This window comes from Rutidosis leptorrhynchoides, chromosome 2 (genome assembly GCF_046630445.1).
Source record: "Rutidosis leptorrhynchoides isolate AG116_Rl617_1_P2 chromosome 2, CSIRO_AGI_Rlap_v1, whole genome shotgun sequence".
NCBI lineage: Eukaryota > Viridiplantae > Streptophyta > Magnoliopsida > Asterales > Asteraceae > Rutidosis > Rutidosis leptorrhynchoides.
The window spans coordinates 290,127,595-290,152,923 of record NC_092334.1 but is presented as its reverse complement, the minus strand read 5'-3'; the positions used below and the strand labels follow the sequence as shown (position 1 = coordinate 290,152,923).

General features: G+C 33.6%; 2 protein-coding genes across 2 annotated transcripts in view; both read right to left on the bottom strand.

Moving 5' to 3' along the window:
• The window catches only part of LOC139888716 (uncharacterized), a 37,292-nt gene extending 31,752 nt beyond the window's left edge, over positions 1 to 5,540 (bottom strand). The window contains exon 1 of the mRNA XM_071871709.1: positions 5,469 to 5,540. Coding sequence (XP_071727810.1) covers positions 5,469 to 5,540 — 72 coding nt within the window. The remainder of the gene's footprint in view (positions 1 to 5,468) is intronic.
• On the bottom strand, positions 5,541 to 6,664 carry LOC139888715 (uncharacterized). The gene is made up of 2 exons (XM_071871708.1): positions 6,365 to 6,664; positions 5,541 to 6,263 (listed from the first exon to the last, which is right to left on the bottom strand). The coding sequence occupies exons 1-2, from the start codon at positions 6,662 to 6,664 to the stop codon at positions 5,541 to 5,543; spliced, it is 1,023 nt and encodes a 340-aa protein (XP_071727809.1).
• Positions 6,665 to 25,329: the final 18,665 nt, after the last annotated feature.

Genomic DNA, 25,329 nt, shown 5'->3' with positions numbered 1-25,329 from the left:
AAAGGATTCAGGTAATTCTGGATCCGTTGAAATCTTTAGAGAATATCTTGCTCCGAAGTCATGTTAAAATCTTGCGGAAAATCTTTCTCCATCAACCGTCGAACTTAGAAATTCCAAAATATCATCATCAATATCTTTGATATTTCTGAGGATATTTTCATAAATACTCTCGTCCGAAATTATATACCTCTTCGTGCTTCCTGTGTATCAATATATTGGAAACATTCAATAGAAAATATAGTACCGAAAAGCAGATTATGCGAAACTATGAAGAAAGCCGTGGATAAATCACAAAGAATAAGTTTGACTTCAAAGAATCCAAATAATTCAATGTCTGCTAAAGTCTATAGTGAATAACTTGCTCCTTACTCTAAACCCTTGCAGACAATAGTTTCTATCATCCTCTGATCTTAGATATTCTGAGATATTATCGTACCTTTCATTATAAATATCCTCCATATTTCTGGAGATATTTTTATAACCATTCTTATCTGAAATCATTAATCTTTTCGTGCTATCAGTATTACATCATATAGAAACTGTTAGTTTCTATATTCTGTAAATTTTCAAGCTTAAAATATGAATGTTATTGTAGTAATGATGGGAACTGATGCATGAGTTAGTATAATATAATGACACTTGATCAACGTGATTATATTACAGTAAGTCATGCTGAGTTTCTAAATGAAACGTGATGATTCACAGATCATAACGTCATCATGTGCCATGTTACATAACTCTTTCATCCTACTTAACTCCGTAACAAATCAAGAAAATGTATTCTTGATGGTTCTATCTTCCGTGATGTTGATAAATTTGAAAATCAAATCGTGCTATCACGTTCCTTCATGCTTAGAACATTATAATCATTCGAAACTCTATATCTATAAATTCTGGACCATTATTCGCTTGACTTGAAGTCGGGAAGAGAAAACAAAAGCATAGAGCTTTGAAATATAAGGGAGAATATAAAGTCCGATAACAACACATAAATTACAAACCGTGTATATCAATGTTTATCGCAACATAAAGACACGGGAGAATTAAAAACATTATAATCCCGAGGGCGAAGTAGAAGAAAGCAGATTCCTCTGGTGGAAGTTGGAAAAGGAGAATGATTGTTGCGATAGTAAGGATGAGGACAAGGATCAGAACTGGATTAATCATTTTCAGAATCTTTTGGATGTATGAACTAAGAAAGAAAGTATAAGAATTGTGAGAATAATGGAAAGGAAGAGCTTAATTTATACTGGAAATATCAGACGTAGTAATCGGGGCAGATCACCGTATTTAATTAAAGAGATCTTAATTTTCATAAATCCCGAAGAATCAGATTTTATAGATCTTCAAGATTTTCTTTAAATCCCTTAAATTCCGGAATTTAACCAAGGCAATGTCAAAAGTTAAGACGCGCCTTATTTTCTAAATTCAAACCTGACTACGTCAAAAGTTAAAAACAAATCTTTGTTTCTCATTTCATCCTTTTGTGAATAGCTTCATTCGCACTCTTCGAATAATCGAATTATTTTTATCCATATTACTCAATGATGATAAAACTCAAGTTATCAACTCATATTCGTCAGGAAAACATATTTATTGTTAGCTATGACGACCTCACTCAAATTTCGGGACGAAATTTCTTTAACGGGTAGGTACTGTGATGACCCGGGAATTTTCGACCAAATTTAAACATAATCTTATATGATTCGACTCGATAAGCAAAGTCTATTAAACCGAGTCTCATTATGTTTGAACTATTTCATGATAACATTTGACCTTTAACTATTTCCGACGATTCACGAACCTTTAATTGTAACTAAGAATGTAAATATAAATAATTATATATAAAACTAATTATATTAGTATTAATGAACTATTAAGTAATTTTGTTATTATAAAAGATAACATTTAATAACTAAAGATTTTCATTTTGAATATATATAGTATATTGTATATAAATGATTCAAACATATTTTACCAACGTTATCAAAATATTAAATGTACAATGTTATACTTTGTAGTTAATTGTTTAATATACATAATTAATCATCTACTCAACATTTAAAACATGATTTTATATATATGGTAGTATACATATATACATAAATATAACTATATATATATATGATTTTATACATAATTATTATATTATGTATATGTAGAAATTTATAATATATCTATGATGAAATAATGTACTATTTTAATAAATATATATAATACTTACATATATAAAACATTTATATTTTTCATAATTACATACATAAGTATAATATAATTAGTATGTAAATAAATATTATAATATATTTATATTAAAATGCATAAATATATAATATTCAGTATATGTTACAATACATATTACATAATTATTAAATATTACATAATAATAGATGATATTAATAAATTAAATTTAAATACAAATATAGTTGTTGTAGTAATGTTATTTGTATCGTCAAATATCAATATTTGTATTCATAATATCACTTTATATCATATAAAGATGAAATTGGATGTATAAATTAGATTATTATTACTAATATTATTATTATCGATAAAATATTAATATTATCATAATTAGTATGGTATTATTATTATTATTATTATTATCATTTTTACAACTATTATTATCATTAATATTATATTTATCATTATTATTAATTTTATTAATATTATTAGATATTAATAGTATTGTTATTATATATTATTATTATTAATTAAAAAAACACAGTAGGGATCTATATTATACGCGTGACCTCTGTATCCTTTATCTCTATTATTATTATTTTTTTTGTTTCTTTCCTGCTCCCAACTCGTGAACCTGTGTTGACATTTTCTCCATTTTTTATCAACCGATCTCTATTATTACAACATGATTATGTATAATTGCAAATCAAATAAAAAGGAAATCCAATGGGATTAAAGAGCACAGCGATATTTTTTTTTTCTTCTTCTCTGCACGCTCCAATTTTTTTTTCTCTTAATTCAATTTCGAATAAAGTTTCAAAATCTAAAAATGCAGAAAGGTTAGAAATCTTTCTTTGAATCTATCTGCAAAATCTCAACTCTCAAATCTTTATATCGATCTTGAATTTTGAAGTCAAAGTTTAGTTTAAAAAAAGTCAACAATTGTTCTTGAGACAAATTCGCGTTCGTGTATATGTTTCTGATCAAATTGACGATTCCAGTAGTTTTTATACATGTTTAGAAAACTATTTCGTGTTATAAACATTATCTATAATGTTATCTATTACGAAATCAATTTTTTTTGTTTTGTTCCAAGAACCGACGCTGCAGTAGGCCTTTAGTATTTTTTTTTTTTTTTATTTTAGAACCCAAATTATTTTTTTTTCTGTAATGTTTTGAAGCTTTAAAGGGAACCCCGATTTTTTTTTTTTTTTTTTTTTTGTTATTGATGTTTTGTTGAATCCATGAGACTTGTGGAGAAGAAGAGGAATAGAAGAAAAACAGTTTATATATAAAATTTAAATTCGATATTAGTACAGAGAATCAGAATTGGTGGGATGGTCGAGAGTGTTTGCGTGTGAGCATGTGGTCACGAGATCGAGTCCAGAGGACGGTAGTTTTTTTTTTTTTTTTGAAACTCTTTTCATGTGAGGTAGTTTTCTTTTCTAATTTTATTATTGTTATTATATATTAATTATTATTAGTATTATTATTATTATTGTGATTGTTTTGATTGTTATTGTTATTGTTATTATTAGTATCATACTTGTTATCATATTTGAAAGTATTATAGACATTACTATTATTATTATGATAGGTATTAATAATATTATTATTAGTAATAAACTTATCATTTTAGTATTTTATCATCATTAGGATTATGATTATGATTATCATTATTATTATTATGAAGGAAATAAAAATATATTATTATTATCAATATTAGAATTTGTACCGGTTTATAAATAATAGTATCATCAGTACATTTACAATTAATAATATCATATTTATCAGTATCATCATTAATATTTACTAGTATTATTATGATTATCATTTATCATTTTATAAATATTAGAACCCTTATTATTAACATAAGTATGGTATTAGTATTAATATTATTTTAGAGTTATTATTATTAGTATCATTAACAGTTATCATTTTCATTTTTTTTGCTATTAGTATTATCATTATTAATAAAATTATTATTATTATTAGTAAATCATTATTATCTAAATTATTATTTTAACAAATAAATCTTTTGTACACTATATATATACTTATGGTATATACTAGGATTGTATTAATAATTCACATAACAAACTAATAAAATTTCATAAATACAATACTAACCACAAATATATGTATATAAATATATTAATGTCACTATTTATATAAACGTAAATCATTATAAATATATATACATAAAATAGATATATATATAAAATATAACTTAAAATATAATATAAGTATACGTTTTAAAATAAAGGTTAGAATAAATTCTACAAAACTATAATATATAAATAATACATATTAATAAATGAAATTTTGTAACTTACATTATACGTATTAATATATACACAATTGATATAGGTTCGTGAATCCGAGGCCAACCCTGCATTGTTCAATGACGTCATATGTATTTTTACTACAAAATACAGTATCGTGAGTTTCATTTGTCTTTTTACCCTTTATATTTTTGGGCTGAGAATACATGCGCAACTTTTATAACTGTTTTACGAAATTGACACAAGTACGTGAAACTACATTCTATGGTTGGATTATCGAAGTCGAATATGCCCCTTTTTATTAAGTCTGGTAATCTAAGAATTAGGGAACAGACACCCTAATTGACGCGAATCCTAAAGATAGATCTATCGGGCCCAACAAGCCCCATCCAAAGTACCGGATGTTTTAGTACTTCGAAATTTATATCATGTCCGAAGGAGGATCCCGGAATGATGGGGATATTCTTATATATGCATATTGTTAATGTCGGTTACCAGGTGTTCAATCCATATGAATGATATTTTTGTCTCTATGCATGGGACGTATGTTTATGAGAAATGGAAATCTGAAATCTTGTGGTCTATTAAAATGATGGAAACGATTGTTTAAGTTAAACTAATGAACTCACCAACCTTTTGGTTGACACTTTAAAGCATGTTTATTCTCAGGTACGAAAGAAATCTTCCGCTGTGTATTTGCTCATTTTATAGATATTACTTGGAGTCATTCATGGCATATTTCAAAAGACGTTGCATTCGAGTCGTCGAGTTCATCAAGATTATTATCAAGTCAATTATAGTTGGATATATTATGAAATGGTATGCATGCCTGTCAACTTTCGATGTAATGAAAGTTTGTCTTTTCAAAAACGAATGCAATGTTTGTAAAATGTATCATATAGAGGTCAAGTACCTCGCGATGTAATCAACTGTTGTGAATCGTTTATAATCGATATGGACTTCGTCCGGATGGATTAGGACGGGTCTTCACAGAGAACTGACCTTTATCCGTCTTGCTTCAGTAACATCAGTTGGTAGTGTTCCGTCTTGCAAATACTTTATATAGGGAGTCATCTAACACGATCCCCCTTCTTCAACTGTTGCTACTACCACTTTTTCATCAATTGACTTATCTTTCAACACTTCCACAAAAACTTTCTTATGCAAATGATCAAATGTTAATGTTGCTAATTTGCTCAACACGTCTGCTTTTTTGTTTTTATTTCTTGATATTTGCACAACTTTCAATGTTTCAAAATTTTTGGAAATCTTTTCAATCAATTGCAAATATCGTTTCATTGAAATATCTTTTGCTTCAAATGCTCCATTAACCTGCTGTGCAACAATCTGAGAATCTACATAGGCACGCAAATGATTTATTCCCATCTCAGACCCTATGCGGAGGTCGAAAAGTAATGCCTCGTATTCTGCTTCATTATTAGATGCATAAAAACAAAACTTAAGTGCATATGTATGTTCTTCTCCTTCTGGGCTGGTAAGCACTAATCCTGCACCAACTCCCTCCTCACTTGATGCACCATCAGTATGAACTTCCCACATATAATTGCTGATTTTGACATTTTGTGAATGATCCACTTTTTCAGTTGTTTCCAGAAGGAAATCTGCTAAAATTTTCCCTTTAAATGCATGTCGTGGTGAGAAATTTATTTCATATTCTCCTAACTCGACTACCCATTTTGCTAACGTCCTGACGACAATGGATGTTTCAAAATCTGTTTTATTGGTTGATCTGTTAAAACCAAATTTGGATGCGCTAGAAAATAATGTCTGAGTCACCTAGCTGTGTGTGTTAAAGCATACACCAATTTTTCAATGGTCGGATAATTGATTTCACATTGCTGTAATATTTTACTGACAAAGTATATTGGCCTTTGTACCTCATTCCGTTCTGCGATTAAAACTAAACTAATGGCTTCCACCGACGCTGCCATATATAGAATTAATGTTTCTCCTGCTACTGGTGCAGTTAAGGTAGGCAATTCTTTTAAGAGTCTCTTAACATCCTGAAAAGCTGTATCAACCTCTTCCATCCACATAAAATCTTTTTTGTTTAAACAGCTTTTTAAGACCCTCATGAATGGTAATGATCGGTCTGCTGCTCTGGATAAAAACCTAGTTAAGGCTGCCAATCTTTCGCTCAAACTTTGCACTTCTTTCTTTGTTTTTGGATATACCATATCCTCAATTGCTTGATTCTTTTTTGGATCTGCCTTAATTCCTCTCTCTGTAACAATATGACCTAAAAACTTGCTCTCTTACATGCCAAAAGTGCACTTCTTAGGATTTAACTTCATATTAACACTTCGTAATGATTCGAAGGTTTCAAGATTATCTCTAAGCATGCTCTCTTCTGTATGACTCTTGATAATAATATAATCAACATAGGCTTCTACATTCCTGCCTATTTGATCTTTAAACGCCTTATCAATGACGCGCTGATAAGTTGCTCCTGCATTCTTCAATCCGAAAGGCATTTTTATGTAGCAAAAAATTCCATCTGGTGTATGGAATGCTGTTTTATCCTGATCCCGTATTGCCATAGGGAATTGGTGGTATCCATTGAATGCATATAGAAAAGATTTAAACTGATATCCGCTTACAGATTCCACCTTCCAATATATTTCTGGCAAAGGGTAATTATCCTTTGGGCATGCTTTATTTATATATGTGAAGTCCACACACATCCTCCATGTGTTATCTGGTTTTCTGACCATCACGGGATTTGTTACCCATGTCTGATATTTAACTTCCCGTAATATTCCAGCATCCACCAATTTTTTAACTTCCACTCTAAGAAACTTTGTTCGTTCAGGAGCCATACCTCTTTTCTTTTGACATATTGGTGGGATATTGGGATTCACTCCAAGCTTATGCTCAGCTATATGACGTGGTACTCCCGTCATATCAGAATCTTGCCACGTAAAAACATCTAGATTAGTTACTAAAATTTTGTAGAGCTTTTCTTTTGTTTCTTTTGCTAACGTGTTCCCAATAATGATTTTCTGGTCTGGAAATTTTGGATTTGGTGATACTGACCCATCTTCATGAACAATTAGAGTAACTGTAGTTCTATTTATTTCCACACATTCTATTACTCTTCTCTGCTCAGCGTATAGCGTGGCAATCATGCCGTGTACCGTTGATGTGACAGCTCCAAATGTCATCATAGACGATCGACCCAAAATGACATTATATTGTGAATTTGCTTTGACGACCAAAAACTCTATATGAGCTGTTCTTTTAAATGGTGATTTTCTCAACACTACCTCTAAAACTATGCTTCCTTCTAACCACGACGGATCATTGGCAAAACTTGCTAAGGGAACAAACGTGTCTCTCAACTTCTCTTTTACTCTCTCTGGTAATTGTACAAAACTATGCTTCCTTCTACCTCTAAAACTATGCTTCCTTCTAACCACGATGGATCATTGGCAAAACTTTCTAAGGGAACAAACGTGTCTTTCAACTTCTCATTGGCATAATATCTGTCCCTGCTACTGTATCAGTATATATTCCTCCAACAATATAATTTGCTATACGAGCTTCCATCACTACAGGAGCATCAGATGGATTGGTATTGAACATAGAAGGAAAAGCAATCAACTCATATTTCTAATCTTCAAACGTCTGTGCTTTCCTCTGTTGTCCGGCTTTCCATGAATGTATCATGTTTATCTCAATAGGTATTACCTTATGATTATGTCTCTTTGTGCTCTTGAGATTTGAGTGATTCTTCAGAACGGATGGCGCCATATGTTGGGACGATTTTTACGTATAGCGGGTGTAAGGTACCAGTACAGAACAATATCCGTCTAGCATGGTGTGATAGTATGATGATTGATGTTTGCCCTCGGGAAATAATCCTTGCAGACCCGGAACACAGATCGAAAATCTGTGGGGTGGCCTCAATCAATTTGTGGATCAATCTGTATTTGATCCGTCTAGAATTCAGCTGCTAAGCGGTTAATGTTTTAGAGTGAGAAAGAACTTTGGGAAAGAGAAAGTGTACTTCTCCCTGATTGAAGTTCAGATCAGATCATGTTAAATGTGGTGACCCAGGGGGTCTATTTATAGGCGTAGAATGTCCGAAATTCTCGGGATACACGTTTCAGTCGCTGATTAGTTCAGTTATGTTAAATATCTGGAAGGTCGGTGGCGTGTGCTGATGTGGCTATGTACTGCTCACGCGCCTAGTAAAAGGACTTAAGCATAGAAGCTGCCTGCAGGGCTTACGCTTAACGCTGGGTGGCCTGCTGTACGCTGGACAGAAAATGCTAAAAACCGCCAAATATTGTTATCTTTTATGCTCTTTGATCCATTTTTCTGTATAAAAATGGTGTTTTTATGTGTTTATCCTTTAGGATACATCATTAACGGTCAAAGGAACGGTTAACCGTATACTTGACTGTAGAAGCCCAGACTGAATCTGCAACAAAATTTTATGAAAACAAGTTGCACGGTTTTCACCATGGTCAACCGATGTTGGTACAATTTTCCGTATAGCGGGTGTAACGTACCAGTACAGAACAATATCCGCCTAGTATGATGTGATAGTATGCTGATTGATGTTTGTCCTCGAGAAATAATCCCTGCAGACCCGGAACACGGATGGGAGATCAGTGGGGTGGCCTCAATCAATCTGTGGATCAATCTGTATTTGATCCGTCTAGTGTTCTGCTGCTAAGCGGTTAATGTTTTAGAGTGAGAAAGAACTATGTGAGAGAGAAATTGTACTTCTCTCTGACTGAAGTTCAGATCAGATGATGTGAAATGTGGTGACCCAGGGGGTCTATTTATAGCCGTAGAATGTCTGAAATTCACGGGATACACGTGTCAATCGCTGATTAATTCAGTTATGCGAAATATTTGAAAGGTCGGTGGCATGTGCTGACGTGGCTACGTGCTGTTCATGCGCCTAGTAAAAGGGCTTAAGCATAGAAGCTACCTGCAGGGCTTACGCTTAAGGCTGGGCGGCATGCTGAACGCTGGACGGAAAATGCTAAAATCGCCAAATATTGTTATCTTTTATGCTTTTTGATCCATTTTTCTGTATATAAATGGTGTTTTTATACGTGTATCCCCTAGGATACATCATTTAGTCCCCCCAATTTAATGTCTTTATTTTTACAAAAAATAAAGTCATTAGACTAAAAATAAAAGCTGCCTTTTTCCTCGAAGACACAAAACTGCTGTGGCCGTCTGTTTTTCTGTCCTAATATCATATTTCCAATTATGAATTTGCCCCCAAAACCTTTTTGATTTATTTTCGAAATTTAAATTGTTACCCAATTAATCTGGTTCATACATGTGGCCCGATCACGTCCTTTCATTGTCTACCAATTTGATTATAAATAATCCGTTCTCCTTTCATTTTTCCTCCTCTGAAACTGATTATTTGCTTTGAAGATATCTGCAATTACTTTCATAACGATTAATTTGCTCAAGGTCAGTTCTTAATTTTCCTCTTCTCCATTGTTTTGTTTTCTTTATTACCATGGCCGAATCTAGCAGCACTTCTTCTCAGTAAGATACTCGTGATGTGAGTACTATTCCTTCTAGTATAACTGAAGCAGAGATAGATAAATTATGTATAGATCATAGGAATCTTAGATTGCTGAACTGTAGTGACCCGAACTTTTCCATGTTTATATATATTAAATGAAATTGTTATTTACATGATTAAGTGTTTCCAACATGTTAAGCAATCAAACTTGTTAAGACTTGATTAATTGAAATAGGTTTCATATAGGCAATTGACCACCCAAGTTGACCGGTGATTCACGAACGTTAAAACTTGTAAAAACTATATGATGACATATATATGGATATATATATATAGTTAACATGATATTATGATAAGTAAACATATCATTAAGTATATTAACAATGAACTACATATGTAAAAGCAAGACTACTAACTTAATGATTTTGAAACGAGACATATATGTAACGATTATCGTTGTAACGACATTTAATGTATATATATCATATTAATAGATATTCATACATCATATTATCATGATAATATAATAATTTAAAATCTCATTTGATATTATAAACATTGGGTTAACAATATTCAACAAGATCGTTAACCTAAAGGTTTCAAAACAACACTTACATGTAACGACTAACGATGACTTAACGACTCAGTTAAAATGTATATACATGTAGTGTTTTAATATGTATTCATACACTTTTGAAAGACTTCAAGACAATTATCAAAATACTTCTACTTAACAAAAATGCTTACAATTACATCCTCGTTCAGTTTCATCAACAATTCTACTCGTATGCACCCGTATTCGTACTCGTACAATACACAGCTTTTAGATGTATGTACTATTGGTATATACACTCCAATGATCAGCTCTTAGCAGCCCATGTGAGTCACCTAACACATGTGGGAACCATCATTTGGCAACTAGCATGAAATATCTCATAAAATTACAAAAATATGAGTAATCATTCATGACTTATTTACATGAAAACAAAATTACATATCCTATATATCTAATCCATACACTAACGACCAAAAACACCTACAAACACTTTCATTCTTCAATTTTCTTCATCTAATTGATCTCTCTCAAGTTCTATCTTCAAGTTCTAAGTGTTCTTCATAAATTCTACAAGTTCTAGTTTCATAAAATCAAGAATACTTCCAAGTTTGCTAGCTTACTTCCAATCTTGTAGAGTGATCATCCAACATCAAGAAATCTTTCTTATTTACAGTAATATATCTTTTTAATACAAGGTAATACTCATATTCAAACTTTGATTCAATTTCTATAACTATAACAATCTTATGTCGAGTGGAAATCTTACTTGAACTTGTTTTCGAGTCATGATTCTGCTTCAAGAACTTTCAAGCCATCCAAGGATCCTTTGAAGCTAGATCCATTTTTCTCATTTCCAGTAGCTTTATCCAGGAACTTGAGGTAGTAATGATGTTCATAACATCATTCGATTCATACATATAAAGCTATCTTATTCGAAGGTTTAAACTTATAATTACTAGAACATAGTTTAGTTAATTCTAAACTTGTTCGCAAACAAAAGTTAATCCTTCTAACTTGACTTTTAAAATCAACTAAACACTTGTTCTATATCTATATGATATGCTAACTTAATGATTTAAAACCTGGAAACACGAAGAACACTGTAAAACCGAACATACGCCGTCGTAGTAACACCGCGGGCTGTTTTGGGTTAGTTAATTAAAAAGTATGATAAACTTTGATTTAAAAGTTGTTCTTCTGGGAAAATGATTTTTCTTATGAACATGAAACTATATCCAAAAATCATGATTAAACCCAAAGTGGAAGTATGTTTTCTAAAATGGTCATCTAGACGTCGTTCTTTCGACTGAAATGACTACCTTTACAAAAATGACTTGTAACTTATATTTCTGACTATAAACCTATACTTTTTCTATTTATATTCATAAAATAGAGTTCAATATGAAACCATAGCAATTTGATTCATTCAAAACGGATTTAAAATCAAGATGTTATGGGTAAAACAAGATTGGATAATTTTTCTTGTTGTAGGAACGTGAAAATTGGTAACAAATCTATATTAATCATATCCTAGATAACTTATATTGTATTATACATGTATTCTAATATATTATGTAATCTTGGAATACCATAGACACGTATGCAAATGTTTTGACATATCATATCGACCCATGTGTATATATTATTTGGAACAACCATAGACACTCTATATGCAGTAATGTGGGAGTTAACTATATAGGGTTGAGGTTGATTCCAAAAATATATATACTTTGAGTTGTTATCTAGCCTGAGTCGTGTATACACTGGGTCGTGGATTGATTCAAGATAATATATATCAATTTTTTTCTGTACATCTAACGTTGGACAACTAGTTGTAGGTTACTAACCAGGACAGCTGACTTAATAAAATTTAAAACATCAAAATGTATTAAAAGTGTTGTAAATATATTTTGAATATACTTTGATATATATGTACATATTTGTTATAGGTTCGTGAATCGACCAGTGGCCAAGTCTTACTTCCCGACGAAGTAAATATCTGTGAAAGTGAGTTATAGTCCCACTTTTAAAAATCTAATATTTTTGGAATGAGAATACATGAAGGTTTTTTAAATGATTTACAAAATAGACACAAGTACGTGAAACTACATTCTATAGTTAAATTATCGAAATCAAATATGCCCCTTTTTATTAAGTCTGGTAATCTAAGAATTAGGGAACAGACACCCTAATTGACGTGAATCCTAAAGATAGATCTATTGGGCCTAACAAACCCCATCCAAAGTACCAGATGCTTTAGTACTTCGAAATTTATATCATATCTGAAGAGTGTCCCGGAATGATGGGGATATTCTTATATATGCATCTTGTTAATGTCGGTTACCAGGTGTTCACCATATGAATGATTTTTATCTCTATGTATGGGATGTGTATTGAAATATGAAATCTTGTGGTCTATTGTTACGATTTGATATATATATAGGTTAAACCTATAACTCACCAACATTTTTATTGACGTTTAAAGCATGTTTATTCTCAGTGAATACTAAGAGCTTCCGCTGTTGCATACTAAAATAAGGACAAGATTTGGAGTCCCTGTTTGTATGATATTGTGTAAAAACTGCATTTAAGAAACATATGTCGATGTAATATATTTCTATTGTAAACCATTATGTAATGGTTGTGTGTAAACAGTATATTTTAGATTATCATTATTTGATAATCTACGTAATGCTTTTGAAACCTTTATTGATAAAATAAAGGTTATGGTTGTTTTAAAAATGAATGCAGTCTTTGAAAAATGTCTCATATAGAGGTCAAAACCTCGCAACGAAATCAATTAATATGGAACGTTTATAATCAATATGAACGGGACATTTCAGTTGGTATCAGAGCGTTGGTCTTAGAGAACCAGAATTTTGCATTAATGTATCTTATCGAGTTTGTTAGGATGCATTAGTGAGTCTGGACTTCGACCGTGTTTACTTGAAAAATGATTGCTTAACAAATTTTGTTGAAAACTATATATTTTTAACATGTGAATATTATGTGATATATTAATCTCTTAATTTGTTTGATATTATGTGATAGATGTCTACCTCTAGAACAAGTCCCATTGACTCACCTAATAATAATGAAGAGTCAAATGTAAATTGGAATGATTCGTGGACTGATTCACAAGTTCCCGAAGAGGAACCGGAAGAAGAGTCGGAACCGAAAGAAGAATCGGAACCGGAAGAAGAATCGGAACCGAAAGAAGAAATAGAACCAGTGGGGGAAATAATAAAACGGTTAAGTAGAAGAAAATCCTCAACCAACCGACCAAAGTTAATTATGGTCAATGGTGTTTCCGCCAAGGAAGCAAAGTATTGGGAGGATTACCAATTCTCCGATGAATCGGATCCCGACAAGGATTCCGATGATGTTATAGAAATTACCCCAACACAATTTATTAAGGCAAAAGAGAACAAAAAGGGAAAGGGCATAAAAATAGAGAAATTTGATTCCAAACCCGATGAACTTTATATGTATCGTCAACACCCGTATTTCTTAAGTTGTGACAATACCCCGGGAACCTCTAAACCACCAGGTTTTTCTAAACCAATGTGGAAAACGCCCGCTCGTATTAGAGGAACATCATATATCCCTAGAAACTTGGCAAAACGAACCAAAACCCAAGAAGAAGAAACGAGCGAGTCGGAATAAGATAGATGTATTCGTGTGGTGTAATATATGTAATATAGTATGCTTATGCTTTATGATATATGTAAAAATTGCTTGTATTAATAAGTATTTTTTTTATGAATCTAACTCTTGTCTATTTTACAGTTTAAAAACACAAAAATGGATAGACAACCCAATATTTTAAGAGACCTACTCGGAGACATGATTGATGAAATCTTGTCTAGAGTCGGTCAGAATTCCTCGGCACAACTATTTAAGGCGAGATCAGTTTGTAAGACATTCGAAGAACGTTCCAAGAATACCTTGGTTTATAAAAGGCTTTCGTTCGAAAGATGGGGGATATCACATTGGGAAATCCATAAGTTACGATGTGTTTACTTTGACGCATATATTGCGAGGAACCCAAATGCTATTTTACGCAACGGGTTAAGAAATTATTTTGACTCAATATATCCGAATATAGGACTTCGTGATTTAGAAAAAGCGGCTAACATGCAACATAAAGAAGCATGTTATGCTTACGGGTTAGTAATGTTCGCTTCTCACCAAAGTGAGAACAAGAACATCGGGCTACAACTATTAAACAAAACGTTCCCACAAGTGACAGACTCAGTAGTTGCGGTGAGAAACAAAGTTTTTAGATTGTTACGGGACTGTTGGACATTACGTATGAAATGTCCCGTTCTTATTGATTAAAAACGTTCCATATTAATTGATTTCGTTGCGAGGTTTTGACCTCTATATGAGACGTTTTTCAAAGACTGCATTCATTTTTAAACAAACCATAACCTTTATTTCATCAATAAAGGTTTAAAAAGCTTTACGTAGATTATCAAATAATGATAATCTAATATATCCTGTTTACACACGACCATTACATAATGGTTTACAATACAAATATGTTACAACAAAATAAGTTTCTTGAATGCAGTTTTTACACAATATCATACAAGCATGGACTCCAAATCTTGTCCTTATTTAAGTATGCGACAGCGGAAGCTCTTAATAATCACCTGAGAATAAACATGCTTAAAACGTCAACAAAAATGTTGGTGAGTTATAGGTTTAACCTATATATATCAAATCGTAACAATAGACCACAAGATTTCATATTTCAATACACATCCCATACATAGAGATAAAAATCATTCATATGGTGAACACCTGGTAACCGACAATAACAAGATGCATATATAAGAATATCCCCATCATTCCGGGACACCCTTCGGATATGATATAAATTTCGAAGTACTAAAGCATCCGGTACTTTGGATGGGGTTTGTTAGGCCCAATAGATCTATCTTTAGGATTCGCGTCAATTAGGGTGTCTGTTCCCTAATTCTTAGATTACCAGACTTAATAAAAAGGGGCATATTCGATTTCGATAATTCAACCATAGAATGTAGTTTCACGTACTTGTGTCTATTTTGTAAATCATTTATAAAACCTGCATGTATTCTCATCCCAAAAATATTAGATTTTAAAAGTGGGACTATAACTCACTTTCACAGATTTTTACTTCGTCGGGAAGTAAGACTTGGCCACTGGTTGATTCACGAACCTATAACAATATATACATATATATCAAAGTATGTTCAAAATATATTTACAACACTTTTAATATATTTTGATGTTTTAAGTTTATTAAGTCAGCTGTCCTCGTTAGTAACCTACAACTAGTTGTCCACAGTTAGATGTACAGAAATAAATCGATAAATATTATCTTGAATCAATCCACGACCCAGTGTATACGTATCTCAGTATTGATCACAACTCAAACTATATATATTTTGGAATCAACCTCAACCCTGTATAGCTAACTCCAACATTCACATATAGAGTGTCTATGGTTGTTCCGAAATATATATAGATGTGTCGACATGATAGGTCGAAACATTGTATACGTGTCTATGGTATCTCAAGATTACATAATATATAATACAAGTTGATTAAGTTATGGTTGGAATAGATTTGTTACCAATTTTCACGTAGCTAAAATGAGAAAAATTATCCAATCTTGTTTTACCCATAACTTCTTCATTTTAAATCCGTTTTGAGTGAATCAAATTGCTATGGTTTCATATTGAACTCTATTTTATGAATCTAAACAAAAAAAGTATAGGTTTCTAGTCGGAAAAATAAGTTACAAGTCGTTTTTGTAAAGGTAGTCATTTCAGTCGAAAGAACGACGTCTAGATGACCATTTTAGAAAACATACTTCCACTTTGAGTTTAACCATAATTTTTGGATATAGTTTCATGTTCATAATAAAAATCATTTTCTCAGAATAACAACTTTTAAATCAAAGTTTAACATAGTTTTTAATTAACTAACCCAAAACAGCCCGCGGTGTTACTACGACGGCGTAAATCCGGTTTTACGGTGTTTTTCGTGTTTCCAGGTTTTAAATCATTAAGTTAGCATATCATATAGATATAGAACATGTGTTTAGTTGATTTTAAAAGTCAAGTTAGAAGGATTAACTTTTGTTTGCGAACAAGTTTAGAATTAACTAAACTATGTTCTAGTGATTACAAGTTTAAACCTTCGAATAAGATAGCTTTATATGTATGAATCGAATGATGTTATGAACATCATTACTACCTTAAGTTCCTTGGATGAACCTACTGGAAAAGAGAAAAATGGATCTAGCTTCAATGGATCCTTGGATGGCTCAAAGTTCTTGAAGCAAAATCATGACACGAAAACAAGTTCAAGTAAGATCATCACTTGAAATAAGATTGTTATAGTTATAGAAATTGAACCAAAGTTTGAATATGATTATTACCTTGTATTAGAATGATAACCTACTGTAAGAAACAAAGATTTCTTGAGGTTGGATGATCACCTTACAAGATTGGAAGTGAGCTAGCAAACTTGAAAGTATTCTTGATTTTATGAAACTAGAACTTTTGGAATTTATGAAGAACACTTAGAACTTGAAGATAGAACTTGAGAGAGTTCAATTAGATGAAGAAAATTGAAGAATGAAAGTGTTTGTAGGTGTTTTTGGTCGTTGGTGTATGGATTAGATATAAAGGATATGTAATTTTGTTTTCATGTAAATAAGTCATGAATGATTACTCATATTTTTGTAATCTTATGAGATATTTCATGCTAGTTGCCAAATGATGGTTCCCACATGTGTTAGGTGACTCACATGGGCTGCTAAGAGCTGATCATTGGAGTGTATATACCAATAGTACATACATCTAAAAGCTGTGTATTGTACGAGTACGAATACGGGTGCATACGAGTAGAATTGTTGATGAAACTGAACGAGAATGTAATTGTAAGCATTTTTGTTAAGTAGAAGTATTTTGATAAGTGTATTGAAGTCTTTCAAAAGTGTATAAATACATATTAAAACACTACATGTATATACATTTTAACTGAGTCGTTAAGTCATCGTTAGTCGTTACATGTAAGTGTTGTTTTGAAACCTTTAGGTTAACGATCTTGTTAAATGTTGTTAACCCAATGTTTATAATAACAAAAGAGATTTTAAATTATTATATTATCATGATATTATGATGTACGAATATCTCTTAATATGATATATATACATTAAATGTCGTTACAACGATAAACGTTACATATATGTCTCGTTTCAAAATCATTAAGTTAGTAGTCTTGTTTTTACATATGTAGTTCATTGTTAATATAATTAATGATATGTTTACTTATCATAATATCATGTTAACTATATATATAACCATATATATGTCATCATATAGTTTTTTTTACAAGTTTTAACGTTCGTGAATCACCGGTCAACTTGGGTGGTCAATTGTCTATATGAAACCTATTTCAATTAATCAGGTCTTAACAAGTTTGATTGCTTAACATGTTGGAAACATTTAATCATGTAAACATCAATCTCAATTAATATATATAAACATGGAAAAGTTCGGGTCACTACAGTACCTACCCGTTAAATAAATTTCGTCCCGAAATTTTAAGCTGTTGAAGGTGTTGACGAATCTTCTGGAAATAGATGCGGGTATTTCTTCTTCATCTGATCTTCACGCTCCCAGGTGAACTCGGGTCCTCTACGAGCATTCCATCGAACCTTAACAATTGGTATCTTGTTTTGCTTAAGTCTTTTAACCTCACGATCCATTATTTCGACGGGTTCTTCGATGAATTGGAGTTTTTCGTTGATTTGGATTTCATCTAACGGAATAGTGAGATCTTCTTTAGCAAAACATTTCTTCAAATTCGAGACGTGGAAAGTGTTATGTACAGCCGCGAGTTGTTGAGGTAACTCAAGTCGGTAAGCTACTGGTCCGACACGATCAATAATCTTGAATGGTCCAATATACCTTGGATTTAATTTCCCTCGTTTACCAAATCGAACAACGCCTTTCCAAGGTGAAACTTTAAGCATGACCATCTCTCCAATTTCAAATTCTATATCTTTTCTTTTAATGTCAGCGTAGCTCTTTTGTCGACTTTGGGCGGTTTTCAACCGTTGTTGAATTTGGATGATCTTCTCGGTAGTTTCTTGTATAATCTCCGGACCCGTAATCTGTCTATCCCCCACCTCACTCCAACAAATCGGAGACCTGCACTTTCTACCATAAAGTGCTTCAAACGGCGCCATCTCAATGCTTGAATGGTAGCTGTTGTTGTAGGAAAATTCTGCTAACGGTAGATGTCGATCCCAACTGTTTCCGAAATCAATAACACATGCTCGTAGCATGTCTTCAAGCGTTTGTATCGTCCTTTCGCTCTGCCCATCAGTTTGTGGATGATAGGCAGTACTCATGTCTAGACGAGTTCCTAATGCTTGCTGTAATGTCTGCCAGAATCTTGAAATAAATCTGCCATCCCTATCAGAGATAATAGAGATTGGTATTCCATGTCTGGAGACGACTTCCTTCAAATACAGTCGTGCTAACTTCTCCATCTTGTCATCTTCTCTTATTGGTAGGAAGTGTGCTGATTTGGTGAGACGATCAACTATTACCCAAATAGTATCAAAACCACTTGCAGTCCTTGGCAATTTAGTGATGAAATCCATGGTAATGTTTTCCCATTTCCATTCCGGGATTTCGGGTTGTTGAAGTAGACCTGATGGTTTCTGATGCTCAGCTTTGACCTTAGAACACGTCAAACATTCTCCTACGTATTTAGCAACATCGGCTTTCATACCCGGCCACCAAAAATGTTTCTTGAGATCCTTGTACATCTTCCCCGTTCCAGGATGTATTGAGTATCTGGTTTTATGAGCTTCTCTAAGTACCATTTCTCTCATATCTCCAAATTTTGGTACCCAAATCCTTTCAGCCCTATACCGGGTTCCGTCTTCCCGAATATTAAGATGTTTCTCCGATCCTTTGGGTATTTCATCCTTTAAATTTCCCTCTTTTAAAACTCCTTGTTGCGCCTCCTTTATTTGAGTAGTAATGTTATTATGAATCATTATATTCATAGATTTTACTCGAATGGGTTCTCTATCCTTCCTGCTCAAGGCATCGGCTACCACATTTGCCTTCCCCGGGTGGTAACGAATCTCAAAATCGTAATCATTCAATAATTCAATCCACCTACGCTGCCTCATATTCAGTTGTTTCTGATTAAATATGTGTTGAAGACTTTTGTGGTCGGTATATATAATACTTTTGACCCCATATAAGTAGTGCCTCCAAGTCTTTAATGCAAAAACAACCGCGCCTAATTCCAAATCATGCGTCGTATAATTTTGTTCGTGAATCTTCAATTGTCTAGACGCATAAGCAATCACCTTCGTTCGTTGCATTAATACACAACCGAGACCTTGCTTTGATGCGTCACAATAAATCACAAAATCATCATTCCCTTCAGGCAATGACAATATAGGTGCCGTAGTTAGCTTTTTCTTCAATAACTGAAACGCTTTCTCTTGTTCATCATTCCATTCAAATTTCTTCCCTTTATGCGTTAATGCAGTCAAGGGTTTTGCTATTCTGGAAAAGTCTTGGATGAACCTTCTGTAGTAACCAGCTAGTCCTAAAAACTGGCGTATGTGTTTCGGAGTTTTCGGGGTTTCCCACTTTTCAACAGTTTCTATCTTTGCCGGATCCACCTTAATACCTTCTTTGTTCACTATGTGACCGAGGAATTGAACTTCTTCCAACCAAAATGCACACTTTGAAAACTTAGCGTACAATTCTTCCTTCCTCAATACTTCTAACACTTTTCTCAAATGTTCACCGTGTTCTTGGTCATTCTTTGAATAAATAAGTATGTCATCAATGAAAACAATGACAAACTTGTCAAGGTATGGTCCACACACTCGGTTCATAAGGTCCATGAACACAGCTGGTGCATTAGTTAAACCAAACGGCATGACCATAAACTCGTAATGACCGTAACGTGTTCTGAAAGCAGTCTTTGGAATATCATCTTCTTTCACCCGCATTTGATGATACCCGGAACGTAAGTCAATCTTTGAATAAACAGACGAGCCTTGTAGTTGATCAAATAAGTCGTCGATTCTCGGTAGTGGGTAGCGGTTCTTGATGGTAAGTTTGTTCAACTCTCGGTAGTCGATACACAACCTGAATGTACCATCTTTCTTCTTGACAAACAAAACAGGAGCTCCCCACGGTGATGTGCTTGGTCGAATGAAACCACGCTCTAAAAGTTCTTGTAATTGGCTTTGCAGTTCTTTCATCTCGCTGGGTGCGAGTCTGTAAGGAGCACGAGCTATTGGTGCAGCTCCTGGTACAAGATCTATTTGAAATTCAACGGATCGATGTGGGGGTAATCCCGGTAATTCTTTCGGAAATACATCGGGAAATTCTTTTGCAATGGGAACATCATTGATGCTCTTTTCTTCAGTTTGTACTTTCTCGACGTGTGCTAGAACAGCATAGCAACCTTTTCTTATTAGTTTTTGTGCCTTCAAATTACTAATAAGATGTAGCTTCGTGTTGCCCTTTTCTCCGTACACCATTAAGGGTTTTCCTTTTTCTCGTATGATGCGAATTGCATTTTTGTAACAAACGATCTCCGCTTTCACTTCTTTCAACCAGTCCATACCGATTATCACATCAAAACTCCCTAACTCTACTGGTATCAAATCAATCTTAAATGTTTCGCTAACCAGTTTAATTTCTCGATTCCGACATATATTATCTGCTGAAATTAATTTACCATTTGCTAATTCGAGTAAAAATTTACTATCCAAAGGCGTCAATGGACAACTTAATTTAGCACAAAAATCTCTACTCATATAGCTTCTATCCGCACCCGAATCAAATAAAACGTAAGCAGATTTATTGTCAATAAGAAACGTACCCGTAACAAGCTCCGGGTCTTCCTGTGCCTCTACCGCATTAATATTGAAAACTCTTCCACGGCCTTGTCCATTCGTGTTCTCCTGGTTCGGGCAATTTCTAATAATGTGGCCTGGTTTTCCACATTTATTATAACAAACTACATTGGCATAACTTGCTCCGACACTACTTGCTCCGCCATTACTCGTTCCGACACCATTTGTTCCTTTCGTTCTATTAACCCCTGGTCCGTAGACCTCACACTTCACCGCGCTATGACCATTTCTTTTACACTTGTTGCAAAATTTGGTGCAGAACCCCGAGTGATTCTTTTCACACCTTTGGCATAGTTGCTTCTGATTGTTGTTGTTGTTGCGGTTATTATTGTTGTTGGGATGATTGTTGTAGTTGCTGTTGTTGTTGTTGTTGTTGTTGTTGTTGGGCCGTTTGTTGTAGTTGCGATTGATGTTGCGATTGTTGGGATAATTGTTGCGATTATTGTTGTAATTGCTGTTGTTGTTGTATTGGTGATTCTTATCACCGTTTTCCTCCCACTTTCTTTTGACTTGCTTCACATTGGCCTCTTCAGCAGTCTGTTCTTTAATTCTTTCTTCAATCTGGTTCACTAGTTTGTGAGCCATTCTACATGCCTGTTGTATGGAGGCGGGCTCGTGTGAACTTATATCTTCTTGGATTCTTTCCGGTAATCCTTTCACAAACGCGTCGATCTTCTCTTCCTCATCTTCGAATGCTCCCGGACACAATAGGCACAATTCTGTGAATCGTCTTTCGTACGTGGTAATATCAAATCCTTGGGTTCGTAACCCTCTAAGTTCTGTCTTGAGCTTATTGACCTCAGTTCTGGGACGGTACTTCTCGTTCATCAAGTGCTTGAATGCTGACCACGGTAGTGCGTACGCATCATCTTGTCCCACTTGCTCTAGATAGGTATTCCACCATGTTAACGCAGAACCTGTGAAGGTATGCGTAGCGTACTTCACTTTGTCCTCTTCAGTACACTTACTTATGGCAAACACCGATTCAACCTTCTCGGTCCACCGTTTCAATCCGATCGGTCCTTCGGTTCCATCAAATTCCAAAGGTTTGCAGGCAGTGAATTCTTTGTAGGTGCATCCTACACGATTTCCTGTACTGCTAGATCCAAGGTTATTGTTGGTATGTAGCGCAGCCTGTACTGCGGCTATGTTTGAAGCTAGAAAAGTACGGAATTCCTCTTCATTCATATTCACGGTGTGTCGAGTAGTCGGTGCCATTTCCTTCAAAATAGTTAAATGGAACAAGTTAATCATACAGAATATTAAGAGTAGTTAATAGTATTTCGTAGCATAATATGAACTCATTTATAAAAGCTTTTTCTTCATATTAGCGTTTTATAAGTTTAAATTCGGGTAGTACCTACCCGTTAAGTTCATACTTAGTAGCTAATATACAATTCAACTACTACAATTCTATATGAAAAACTGATTATAATAATATTTCGCGTTTAAACTTTTATACAATATTTTACAAACTTACAATACCGCTTATTTTACATAAAGCATGAAATATAGCACACAATAGCTTTGATACAAGATAGTTGTGAAGACAATTCTAGCTAGTACACAAGTCGTTCAGCAAAGGCAATAAATACACGTAATTCATACGTCCAGAAACAAGTCATGCATTCTGGTTTTACTAGGACTACTTCCCATCCTTGGTCTTGTGCAACATAACCGTTATGGCCGTTGATAAGACAGCGTGTTGTAACGTCATCAAAGGGACGAGGGTTACGTAATGTCCAACAGTCCCGTAATAATCTAAAAACCTCATTTCTTACCCCAATTACCGACTCCGTCACTTGTGGAAACGTTTTGTTTAATAGTTGTAGCCCGATGTTCTTGTTCTCACTTTGGTGAGAAGCGAACATTACTAATCCGTAAGCATAACATGCTTCTTTATGTTGCATGTTAGCCGCTTTTTCTAAATCACGAAGTCCAATATTCGGATATATTGAGTCAAAATAATTTCTTAACCCGTTGCGTAAAATAGCATTTGGGTTCCCCGCAATATATGCGTCAAAGTAAACACATCGTAACTTATGGGTTTCCCAATGTGATATCCCCCATCTTTCAAACGAAAGTCTCTTATAAACCAAGACATTCTTGGAACGTTCTTCGAATGTCTTACAAACTGATCTCGCCTTAAATAGTTGTGCCGAAGAATTCTGGCCGACTCTAGACAAGATTTCATCAATCATGTCTCCGGGTAGGTCTCTTAAAATATTGGGTTGTCTATCCATTTTGTATTTTTAAACTGTAAAATAGACAAGAGTTAGATTCATAAAAAAAATACTTATTAATACAAGCAATTTTTACATATATCATAAAGCATAAGAACACTATATTCCATATATTACACCACACGAATACAACTATCTTATTCCGACTCGCTCGTTTCTTCTTCTTCGGTTTTGGTTCGTTTTGCCAAGTTTCTAGGGATATATGATGTTCCCCTAATACGAACCGTCGTTGTCCACATTGGTTTAGAAAAACCTGGTGGTTTAGAGGTTCCCGGGTCATTGTTACAACTTAAGGACTTCGGGGGTTGACGATACATATAAAGTTCATCGGGGTTGGAATTAGATTTCTCTATTTTTATGCCCTTTCCCTTATTATTTTCTTTTGCTTTTTTAAATTCAGTTGGGGTAATTTCTATAACATCATCGGAATTCTCGTCGGAATCCGATTCATCGGAGAATTGGTAATCCTCCCAATATTTTGCTTCCTTGGCGGAAACACCATTGACCATAATTAACTTTGGTCGGTTGGTTGAGGATTTTCTTTTACTTAACCGTTTTATTATTTCCCCCACCGGTTCTATTTCTTCATCCGGTTCCGATTCTTCTTCCGGTTCCGATTCTTCTTCCGGTTCCGACTCTTCTTCCGGTTCCTCTTCGGGAACTTGTGAATCAGTCCACAAATCATTCCAATTTACATTTGACTCTTCATTATTATTAGGTGAGTCAATGGGACTTGTTCTAGAGGTAGACATCTATCACATAATATCAAACACGTTAAGAGATTAATATATCACATAATATTCATATGTTAAAAATATATAGTTTCCAACAAAAATGTTAAAAAATCATTTTTAAAGAAAACACGGTCGAAGTCCAGACTCACTAATGCATCCTAACAAACTCGATAAGACACACTAATGCAAATTTTCTGGTTCTCTAAGACCAACGCTCGGATACCAACTGAAATGTCCCGTTCTTATTGATTAAAAACGTTCCATATTAATTGATTTCGTTGCGAGGTTTTGACCTCTATATGAGACGTTTTTCAAAGACTGCATTCATTTTTAAACAAACCATAACCTTTATTTCATCAATAAAGGTTTAAAAAGCTTTACGTAGATTATCAAATAATGATAATCTAATATATCCTGTTTACACACGACCATTACATAATGGTTTACAATACAAATATGTTACAACAAAATAAGTTTCTTGAATGCAGTTTTTACACAATATCATACAAGCATGGACTCCAAATCTTGTCCTTATTTAAGTATGCGACAGCGGAAGCTCTTAATAATCACCTGAGAATAAACATGCTTAAAACGTCAACAAAAATGTTGGTGAGTTATAGGTTTAACCTATATATATCAAATCGTAACAATAGACCACAAGATTTCATATTTCAATACACATCCCATACATAGAGATAAAAATCATTCATATGGTGAACACCTGGTAACCGACAATAACAAGATGCATATATAAGAATATCCCCATCATTCCGGGACACCCTTCGGATATGATATAAATTTCGAAGTACTAAAGCATCCGGTACTTTGGATGGGGTTTGT